Here is a 10,968-nt window from a genome sequence, read left to right on the forward strand (position 1 = left end):
CCCTAAAGATGCTTGCTAGTTGCTTGGGAAATGCTGTATCTTGATTTACAGCTCTGGCCACATAAATCATTTAGATGACTGTTGACAGTGGGTAGTGCAGTGCTCCTCATGGCATTGGTAAAGGCTTAGTGGGTACACACCTGCCCAGCCTTAGAGCCTGGTCAGGTGTGCCTAGCCAAAATCTGCCATCTGGGTGGATTTTAACCAAAAGAAAGTGCAGATAGAATGTGGGTTTATCACAGTCAATCCACTCATGTCTGGTAGGTCAGACTCTTTCCTTTATGATTTCATTTCATCGCAAGCTAGGAAGGAAAATTTGAAACTCAAATTGCATTTTTTCAGCGTGCTGTATTATTTCTAAATAAAATAAAATTTTTAGCAATAAAATTTGTTGTCATCATTTATTTTAAACTTTGGAAATCGATAAAGGATTCTCCCACAGATGGAATTCTCTCAGTAGATGGTACATGTAGTTCTTTTAACACAGAAACACTCTTTTGTTCAAAACTGCAGCAACACATGCAGTATGCTCGTAACACTGAACTGTTGCTGTTACTAATTTTGAAGGCAGAATTACCCTTATACACAGGGTTCCTAGAAGGGATGTAAACCAAAAATAGCAACTTTCTGATATGCATTCAAGAAAAATGTTCAATAGTTGTAACGAAAAGGCCAGTGAACTAGTACCTTGCCAAACAGAGGTAGAAGCAGCAAAAAAACATAATTATAGAGGCAATAAAATTTACCAAAGAGTATTCTACTGCTAAAAAACTGCATTATAAATGCAAAAGAACTGAGCAGTGAGAATGCAAATTCCCAGAACTATGTCAGGCATCTTGCTATTATCTTACATATAGAGATAATTATGCCTTTTTGTCATCGTTATATTACACTTGAATCAGACATGGGGATAAAGGACAGACTTGTTCTGTACTGGGAAACTGTGCTTAATGCTTGTTAGGCTATTCTAAATCAAACATAGCCACATTGAGCCAAACAGGGCACGCTACAAAAAGGTTATATTTTGAACTACAAATTACATTTTAGTTATAGGGGACTGTGTTGGAAATTAAATCATTTTGTGTTATTCACTAATTGCATATATTGTCCACTAGGGGGAGCTTTAACATTAACTACTGACAATGTTTGAGGCACACGGAGCTACTTGTAGCCAGCCACTTGTCACAACTACTAAACCTCAAAAAATACCTTGCCATAGACAATACAGAGAACTGTCTCTGCTAAAACCCACATAGAGGCAATTGTCAGTAATTATCAGCATTGTCTATTTTGTAGCCGCTAGACTACAAGTAGATCTGTGTGCCCCTATCACACCTCTATAGGGACTATACACCACTGAGCATTCTACTGACCCAAAATCCCATTATAAGTGCAAGAGAAGTGACCAATACGAATACTGATTCCCAGAATTATATCAGTCATCTTCGTGTTATATTAAATATAATTTATATGTATTTTTTTCTTCATTATATGTCACTGGAATCAGACATGGGGATTAAGGACAGATTTGTTCAGTGATAGGAAACTGTGCTTAATGCTTCCAACTCCAATTGCAGGATCAAAAAAAGTAGGGAGCCAGATTTACACAGTTCAGCAGGGATTCTCATTGGAGGATCTTCTGTATTTTAATGCAGCTGATGACCTTGGAGATTTTTATTGTGCAACATTGCTTTAAGAATACAATCCTGATGTTGCTGAACTACAGCTCTCAGCATGCCTCAACCATCGTTATATGTTACATTATTCTGGGATTTGTAGTCCAGCAGCAGCTGAGTAAGGTTTTGTTGAACAATGCAGTGCAGCAGGGTTTAGTAGCCCTTTAATAAAGCTTTGTAAAACATGGAGTTAGAATACAGGACTGTCAGGGTGAAGACACATGGAGCTACCTAGTTGCAGCTATTTGTCATGGCTACTAAAAGCCAGAAATACCCTGCCATAGACAAAACTGAGAATTGCCTCTGCTAAAAAAAAACACATAGACAGTTATAAGTAAATGATCAGCATTGTCTATTTTAGTAGCCACGACAAGTAGCTCTGTGTGTCTTCACCCTAAGCTCTGACAAACAAATGTGGTATTGCATGCTCTTGGAAAGGTGAAATCAATGAAATTATGTTGCTTGACTACAGCGCCCAGCATGCCTCTACCTTCATTATATGTTATATTATTCTGTGATTCTGTGATACTCTGGTCCAGCAAAAACAGAGTAAAGTTTGGTTGATCAGTGCTGTGCAACAGTTTAGTGTCCCTTTAAGCACAGTTTTCCAGCACTGAACAAGACTATCCTTTATCTTCATGTCTGATTTGATTGTACAGGTATAGGACCCGTTATCCAGAATGCTCGGGACCAAGGGTATTCCAGATAAGGGGTCTTTCCGTAATTTAGATCTTCATACCTTAAGTCTACTAAAAAATCAATAAAACATTAATTAAATCCAATAGGATTGTTTTGCATCCAATAAGGATTAATTATATCTTAGTTGGGATCAAATACAATGTTCTGTTTTATTAATACAGAGAAAAAGGAAATCAATTTTAAAAATCCTAATTATTTGATTATAATGGAGTCTATGGGAGACAGGCTTTCCGTAATTCGGAGCTTTCTGGATAATAGGTTTCGATACCTGTAATATAATGAAGAAAAAAATTTACATAATTATCTCTATATTTAAGATAACAGCAAGATGCCTGACACAGTGCTGGGAATCAGCATTCTCACTGTTCACTTCTCTTGCACTTATAATGAGATTTTTGGTCAGTAGAATTCTCACTGGTGAATTTCCCTACATCTATAATTGCATTTTTCAACAACTTCTATAGGGGTGCAGTGGGACAGCACTATGATTGGGTTTACAACTTCTTTAAGAATAAAGCCCTGATGTTGCTGGGCCACAGCTCCAACAATACTTTAAACTCTGAAAATATGTTACAATATGCTGAGAGTTGTAGTATAGCAACATTTTGTGATGCAACTCTGGGAAAAGTGGAGTAATTTATAATGACAAAAACACAGAAGACATGAGGTGCCAATCCTACTCCTTAGGAATGGAAAGAGACAATAAACAAGTGCCAACCATTTTACAAGGTGGCATATATTTTAAGGAGATGTTATAACAAATTTATAAATGCCTGGATCCTGTAGGTGCTGAGTACAGCCACCAATAACCCTATGAATCTGTAACTGGTAACTGCTGCAAAATCAGCTGGAAATAAATAAAATACTTGCCATGGATATAATCCACTCTCTCACCCACTCTTTCTTATCCTCTTCTATTTCTACTTTCATTATTTTCTAACTCAATCTTGACAATCCATGAATCAGAGCAGTAAAAGCCATTAGAAGGGACTGGCATATTTAATGAAAAAGCAATTCTGAACTTTCCAAAGAGCTTTTTATTTTCACTGAATGCAAGAATGAAGCTCTAACATTATACAATGAGTGGTTTCAATCCCACTAGGCCTGCAGTGGGCCTGTGTAACGCATGACATTCTTCTGGATTTTCCCTACTTTTCCCATTATTCATGCTGGGTATAAATAGTTGCTGAACAGAATAAGTCCTCAAATCTTGAACAGATTGCTTTTCAATAATAACTAAACTGCAGGCCATCAAAATGCACAATTCACAGATTTTTTTTTTTCTTCTTCTGCTACTAAGTGCCTGCTTTTCCCATGCATTTTAATACAGCTGCTGGCCCTTGAGATTTGGGGAAAGTTCTGAAAAAGTTTTATTCTGCAATATAGCTTTAAAGGGACAGTAACACCAAAAAAATGTAAGTGTATAAAAGTAATTACTATATAATGTAATGCTGCCCTGCACTGGTACAACTGGTGTGTTTTCCTTAGAAAGACTACTAAAGTTTATATAATAAAGCTGCTGTGTAGCCACGGGGGCAGCCATTTACAGGAGAAAAGGCACAGGTTACTTAGCAGATAACAGATAAGCTTTGTAGAATATAATGGGGTTTTATCTGTTATCTGCTATGTGCCTGTGCCTTTTCTCCTTTTTCCCAGCTTCAATGGCTGCACCCATGTTGACATAGCAGCTCATTTATATAAACTATAGTAGCATTTCTGTTGCAAACTTACCAGTTTTACCAGCGCAGGGAAACTGTACATTATATTTTAATTACTTTAAAACACTTTCATTTTTTGGTGTTACTGTTCCTTTAAGAATACAACCCTGATGTTGCTAGACTACAGCTCCCAGCATGCCTCAACCTTTAACATATGTTAAATTATTCTGGGATTAATAAGGTTTGGTTGAGCAGTGCAATACAGCAGGGTTTAGTACCCCTTTTAAAGCAGGCTAAAGGCTAAATAACATTTTACCCAAGGGCTACTGAATTATTTAATGCAAGAGAATCCACACATTCTTCAGTCACTTGATGATTGTGTTGTAAACCCAATCATAGTTATATAGTTACATAGGGTTGAAAACAGGGTCAGACTGGGGGGGGAGGGGTTCAACATTTCTAATTATTTTCAATTTTAGACTTTAGTTGACCTTTAAGCTGTTTCAAATGGAAACTCTGTTCCTCTAATCTAAAGGAGGGGCCTCTGGTGTGCTGATGGGTTTTATTGGGGAAAAAAAGAACCCCCCCTATCTGCCTATAATCCCCTTTAATGTACTTGTACACTTGAGTCATCATGTCCCCTCGCAAGTGTCTTTTTTCAAGAGAAAACAACCCCAACCTCGACAGTCTAACTTCATAGTTTAAATCTTCCATCCCCTTAACCAGTTTAGTTGCACGTCTCTGCACTCTCTCCAGCTCATTAATACAGTGGCTTGCAAAAGTATTCGGCCCCCTTGAACTTTTCCACATTTTGTCACATTACAGCCACAAACATGAATCAATTTTATTGGAATTCCACGTGAAAGACCAATACAAAGTGGTGTACACGTGAGAAGTGGAACGAAAATCATACATGATTCCAAACATTTTTTACAAATAAATAACTGCAAAGTGGGGTGTGCGTAATTATTCAGCCCCCCGAGTCAATACTTTGTAGAACCACCTTTTGCTGCAATTACAGCTGCCAGTCTTTTAGGGTATGTCTCTACCAGCTTTGCACATCTAGAGACTGAAATCCTTGCCCATTCTTCTTTGCAAAACAGCTCCAGCTCAGTCAGATTAGATGGACAGCGTTTGTGAACAGCAGTTTTCAGATCTTGCCACAGATTCTCAATTGGATTTAGATCTGGACTTTGACTGGGCCATTCTAACACATGGATATGTTTTGTTTTAAACCATTCCATTGTTGCCCTGGCTTTATGTTTAGGGTTGTTGTCCTGCTGGAAGGTGAACCTCCACCCCAGTCTCAAATCTTTTGCAGACTCCAAGAGGTTTTCTTCCAAGATTTCCCTGTATTTGGCTCCATCCATCTTCCCATCAACTCTGACCAGCTTCCCTGTCCCTGCTGAAGAGAAGCACCCCCATGCTGCCACCACCATATTTGACAGTGGGGATGGTGTGTTCAGAGTGATGTGCAGTGTTAGTTTTCCGCCACACATAGCGTTTTGCATTTTGGCCAAAAAGTTCCATTTTGGTCTCATCTGACCAGAGCACCTTCTTCCACATGTTTGCTGTGTCCCCCACATGGCTTGTGGCAAACTGCAAACGGGACTTCTTATGGTTTTCTGTTAACAATGGCTTTCTTCTTGCCACTCTTCCATAAAGGCCAACTTTGTGCAGTGCACGACTAATAGTTGTCCTATAGACAGATTCCCCCACCTGAGCTGTAGATCTCTGCAGCTCGTCCAGAGTCACCATGGGCCTCTTGGCTGCATTTCTGACCAGCGCTCTCCTTGGTCGGCCTGTGAGTTTAGGTGGACGGCCTTGTCTTGGTAGGTTTACAGTTGTGCCATACGCCTTCCATTTCTGAATGATCGGTGGAACAGTGCTCCGTGGGATGTTCAAGGCTTTGGAAATCTTTTTGTAGCCTAAGCCTGCTTTAAATTTCTCAATAACTTTATCCCTGACCCGTCTGGTGTGTTCTTTGGACTTCATGGTGTTGTTGCTCCCAATATTCTCTTAGACAACCTCTGAGGCCATCACAGAGCAGCTGTATTTGTACTGACATTAGATTACACACAGGTGCACTCTATTTAGTCATTAGCACTCATCAGGCAATGTCTATGGGCAACTGACTGCACTCAGACCAAAGGGGGCTGAATAATTACGCACACCCCACTTTGCAGTTATTTATTTGTAAAAAATGTTTGGAAACATGTATGATTTTCGCTCCACTTCTCACGTATACACCACTTTGTATTGGTCTTTCACGTGGAATTCCAATAAACTTGATTCATGTTTGTGGCTGTAATGTGACAAAATGTGGAAAAGTTCAAGGGGGCCGAATACTTTTGCAAGCCACTGTATCCTTCTTAAGGACTGGAGCCCAAAACTGCACTGCATACTCAAGGTGAGGCCTTACCAGAGACCTATAAAGAGGCAAAATTATGGTTTCATCCTTTGAGTCAATGCCCTTTTTTATACAAGCACTTTATTTGCTTTAGTAGCCACAGAATGACATTCCTGGAATTAGACAGCTTGTTATTTACAAAAAAACCCCAGATCCTTCTCCATTAAGGATCCCCCAACAAACTACCATTTAGTAGATAGCTTGCATTTATATTATTTCTACCAAAGTGCATAAATTTCCACTTATCAACATTGAACCTCATTTTCCAGTTTGCTGCCCAGTTATCTAATTTTGTCAAATCGCTCTGCAAAGCGGCAGCATCCTGCATGGAACTTATAGTTTTGCACAATTTAGTGTCATCAGCAAAAATAGAAACAGTACTGTCTATGCCCACCTCCAGGTCATTAATAAACAAGTTAAAAAGCAAAGGACCAAGGACTGACCCCTGCGGTACTCCACTAACCACACTGGTCCAATTAGAAAATGTTCCATTTACCACCACTCTTTGTACTCTATCCTTCAGCCAGTTCTCTATCCAATTACAAATATTATGTTCTAGGCCAATATTCCTCAATTTTATAATTAACTTCCTGTGAGGTACTGTAAAACCACACTGGCACAAACTTATAATATTGTGAACTGCAATGTATTCAAGTACCCTATCGCTTATTACTCCAATCATAACGCTTTCCTACTGCGCCCCCTAATTTTGCTATAGAAGTTGTTAAGAACATAGTTGAAGATGCAAGGAAATTCACCACTGAGCATTCTACTGACCCAAAATCTTATTATAAGTGTGTAGGGACCACATCTGATCCCCCATGTTCCTCTATGAGGGGGCTGCCATATTTGTGCAGCAGGAAGCTGTTAGCATTAGAAGCTATAACTGACAGGCTGCGAAGGGATAGTCAGGTTGGCAAAACAGTCAGGTTTAGGGACTTCAGGTAACAATTACTTACAAAAGCAGCCCTATCAGCAAAAAACCATAAACATGACCTATAGGGAACTTTTAATGTACACTAGTATTTTGAAAAGTTATTTTTTATTGTGTCAGTATCACTTTAACATAGCCGCTGGTCCTGGAGATTTATGGGAAAGCTTTGGATGTTGCTGCTACCAGCATGCCTCAACCTTCATTATATGTTACATTGTTCTGGGATTTGTAGTCCAGCAACAGCTGAGTAAAGTTTGTTTGAGCAGTGCTGTGCAGCAGGGTTTAGTACCCCTTTGAACAAATGACAATAATATTCAAAGTACATAATAATGTTTGTAAATATATATTTTATTTTCTGTCATATTACTTTCTGTTCATTTTATAATAACTTAACATTGGTGATGTTTACAGAAAAGATTTCAAAATAAAAATCTCTCTAATACAACTATGTACAACCTTCTTGTGTTTAATAAATAAGGGTGAGGTGCATGTTAGTGTTTCTGGAAGAGACTCTGGAATCCTCTCAGAAGAAATAAACTGGCAAGGCCAGCACATTGATGATCAGAAAACTGCAGTGGCGTAAATTCTTTAACGGGATTGTCTGTCCAGTCGGTTTTGGTAATCAATAACCCAGCTGTCATTTGGTTTGGCGCAGACTTTTCCATTCTTAGTAACGAAACTATGGAGACCAGATGAGAAAGTCAGTGAAGCAATATGATCAGCAGTCACCGGCATAGAGTATATGTATACATACTATCTTCTTACTGTATTTGTTGTTATAGAATGACAATGCTGAATTACAATGCTATATATTATCCTAGTACTGTAGTTATAGGTGCAGTAAACCCGTTTTAATCACAGATAGGCTGTGTTAGTCTATTATTGTTATAGATCAGTGCTGTCCAACTTCTGTGGTACCGAGGGCCGGAATTTTTCCGACCTACGTGGTGGAGGGCCGATAAGGGAAGCCAGTTTTGACCACTCCCCTTTTTAAAACTGCACCCACAAGAAACCACACCCGTGTTATCACATGGCCATACCCATATTAATGGTTGTAGTACAGCAAAAACCTGCCATACTCTGCCTTCCCTACCCTGCCTGTGTGTGCCATACTCTGCCTTCCCTACCCTACCTGTGTGCCATACTCTGCCTTCCCTACCCTGCCTGTGTGTGTCATACTCTGCCTTCCCTACCCTGCCTGCGTGTGCCATAGTTTGACTGTGTGTGCCATACTTTGACTGTGTGTGCCATACTTTGACTGTGTGTGCCATACTTTGACTGTGTGTGCCATACTTGACTGTATGCTGCCTGGGTGTGCCATACACTGCCCTATGCTGCCTGTGTGTGCTATACAGCATAGGGCAAGCAGTGTATGGCACACACAGGCAGGGTAGGGCAGGCAGAGTATGGCACACACAAGCAGCGTAGGGCAGGCAGAGCATGGTACACAGGCCAAGTATGGCACAAACCAGCCAAGAATGGCACACACAGTCAAAGTATGGCACACACAGTCAAAGTATGGCGCACACACAGGCAGCATACAGTGACACAATGCTGGCACTGCACCTACAGTCTGACAATAACTATATATTAAAAAACTTTTTAATTGCAGTACCACCTCAGTATATGTTCTTTTTGTAGTGTGCAGGGATTATTTGTGGGTTTCTACTGCTCCTACAGTCTGAGATGTGAACAGGGGAACAATGTGGGTGATTACAGTCTGAGCCTGAGGTGTGAACACTGCAGGGGGTGAACAATGCAGAGATTAAAAGGTGTGAACAGTACAGGGGATTACATGTTTAAACAATACAGGGGGGATTACAGCCTGAATCTGAAGTGAGAACCATACAGGGGTGGCAATTAATCACAGTACTGATACCATTTAAAGCTTACACAAGAGTAAGCCATCAAAGCAGCCAGACAGGTGGGGGGCCACACAGAAGGGGGTCGCGGGCAGCCAGTTGGACAGCACTGCTATAGATTACTGCCCAGGTGTAAATTTGCCCAGTGTTTATAAATTAGCTTCACTAGTATGTTGCATTCAGCAATCCAGTTGGCAGCATTAGCCTGCAGGTTCTAGACATGCTTTTGATTTCAATAAGACTTGCGACTATCTATACTTTTGTACCATTCCTCAGTCAGTCAGACAGGATTCAGGCCAGTCATTGTTCATAGTATGAGAAAGTTAAAAATACAGGGAAAGAGGAAGACAAACTTCCTCTTCTAAACATCACTTTTGTTAAAGCACAGGCAAGGCAATTTATATAATTATTGTATCCATTTTTAAAGTAGTCAAAATAAATTGCAAAGTTTCTTGGAACTATTTCTCCCTTTTAACTTGCAAGGAATTCAGTGGCATATTTCGGAACATGTAAGAGCTGCTTGAACACAGAACAATACATGGCACAGAATTAAAGACCTTGTACTTACACAATGGCGGGGTTAGGACACGAGCCACTTGTAGGGTAGTAACTTTGGATTCTTCCCAGTAACAGTTTCTTTGCAAATTTAAAGCAGCAGGATGTAGAAGAGGCTCCCACTACAAATACAAAGACAAATCATTTTACATAGTGCTGAACAATTTCTCTTATCAGTTATTCATTTTAATCATTCCATAAAAAATTTCTAGCTACAACTACAAGTACAGTACATTTCTATTTTATTATTTTAAGGTGTATTGTGAGTGATTTTCTCAAAGGAAATCTATACTCCTGGAATGCCAGAATTTGGAATGTATAAATTAGATAGTACTGCCCTTTTGCATCTTTTACCTTGAGCCACCATTTTGTGAGGGTCTGTGTTCTCCCTCAGAGATCACCTAAGGCTAATGTCACACGTAGCGTATGGCACGTATTTTCAGCAAACCAAAAAACGCTTTCCGAGAATACGCTCCATACGCTTAAAACTCCCCCAACTTGTGCCTGCACCCAAATTAATTGAATATGTTCTGGTGCAGGCACATTTAGCAGATATCTGCATAAAAACGTGAGAAAATGCAAAGTCTTGTGTTTTTATGCGGCTATCGGCTACATGTGCTTCAGAGCGTATTCAATTAATTTGTGTGCAGGCACAGGTATGGGAAGTTTTAAGCATATGGAGCGTATTCACGGCAATCTTGCGTGTGGCATTAGCCTAACTGGAAATAATTAATTAGCTCTGGTGACCCCAGTGGGATCATAAATTGGCAATTTTGAATTTAGGAGTACCCGATGGTACATGCTACTAAAAAAAAAAGCATATTTTATAAAGCAGTTTATTTTGATAAGGCAGGGTTTTACATATGAGCTGTATCATTTTTCTATAACAAAATAGACTTCCTCTAAAAAAGCAAGCAGCATGGCAGTACCTACTGCTATTTTAGTAAAGTTTTGTACAGTAAAATAAGAAAGTAGACGGATAATAACATTAAAATATTACAATACTAATAAAAGTCCTTTACAATATAAGCACAGTTACACTTACCTGGTCCACAGTTCACCTGGGAGTAGCAGGCAGCAAGTAGCAGCAAAGTGAATACACACAATAAAACCTTCATCTTTTGTGCTGGGGCTCAGTTCGGGTACAGAGCAGAGACTCAGATAGTGAAGAAGC

At 39.6% G+C, this 10,968-nt stretch overlaps 1 protein-coding gene across 1 annotated transcript; it reads right to left on the reverse strand.

The window, feature by feature from the left end:
- Window positions 1-7,704: 7,704 nt before the first annotated feature.
- LOC105946710 (C-C motif chemokine 4 homolog) lies at window positions 7,705-10,968 on the reverse strand. Its single transcript, XM_012958305.2, has 3 exons — window positions 10,840-10,968; window positions 9,808-9,916; window positions 7,705-8,056 (listed from the first exon to the last, which is right to left on the reverse strand). The coding sequence occupies exons 1-3, from the start codon at window positions 10,910-10,912 to the stop codon at window positions 7,966-7,968; spliced, it is 273 nt and encodes a 90-aa protein (XP_012813759.1). The 5' UTR covers window positions 10,913-10,968; the 3' UTR covers window positions 7,705-7,965.

The sequence above is a fragment of the Xenopus tropicalis genome, chromosome 2 (assembly GCF_000004195.4).
Source record: "Xenopus tropicalis strain Nigerian chromosome 2, UCB_Xtro_10.0, whole genome shotgun sequence".
NCBI classification, from domain to species: domain Eukaryota; kingdom Metazoa; phylum Chordata; class Amphibia; order Anura; family Pipidae; genus Xenopus; species Xenopus tropicalis.

What these genes read in the sequence shown, in the direction of transcription:
- LOC105946710 (XM_012958305.2), bottom strand. Translation starts at nt 10,912, where the DNA reads ATGAAGGTTTTATTGTGTGTATTCACTTTGCTGCTACTTGCTGCCTGC. An exon ending in CCAGGTGAACTGTGGACCAG is followed by an intron (nt 9,917 to 10,839) that starts GTAAGTGTAACT and finishes TTGTATTTGTAG; the next exon opens with TGGGAGCCTCTTCTACATCC. An exon ending in TGTCCTAACCCCGCCATTGT is followed by an intron (nt 8,057 to 9,807) that starts GTAAGTACAAGG and finishes TGGTCTCCATAG; the next exon opens with TTTCGTTACTAAGAATGGAA.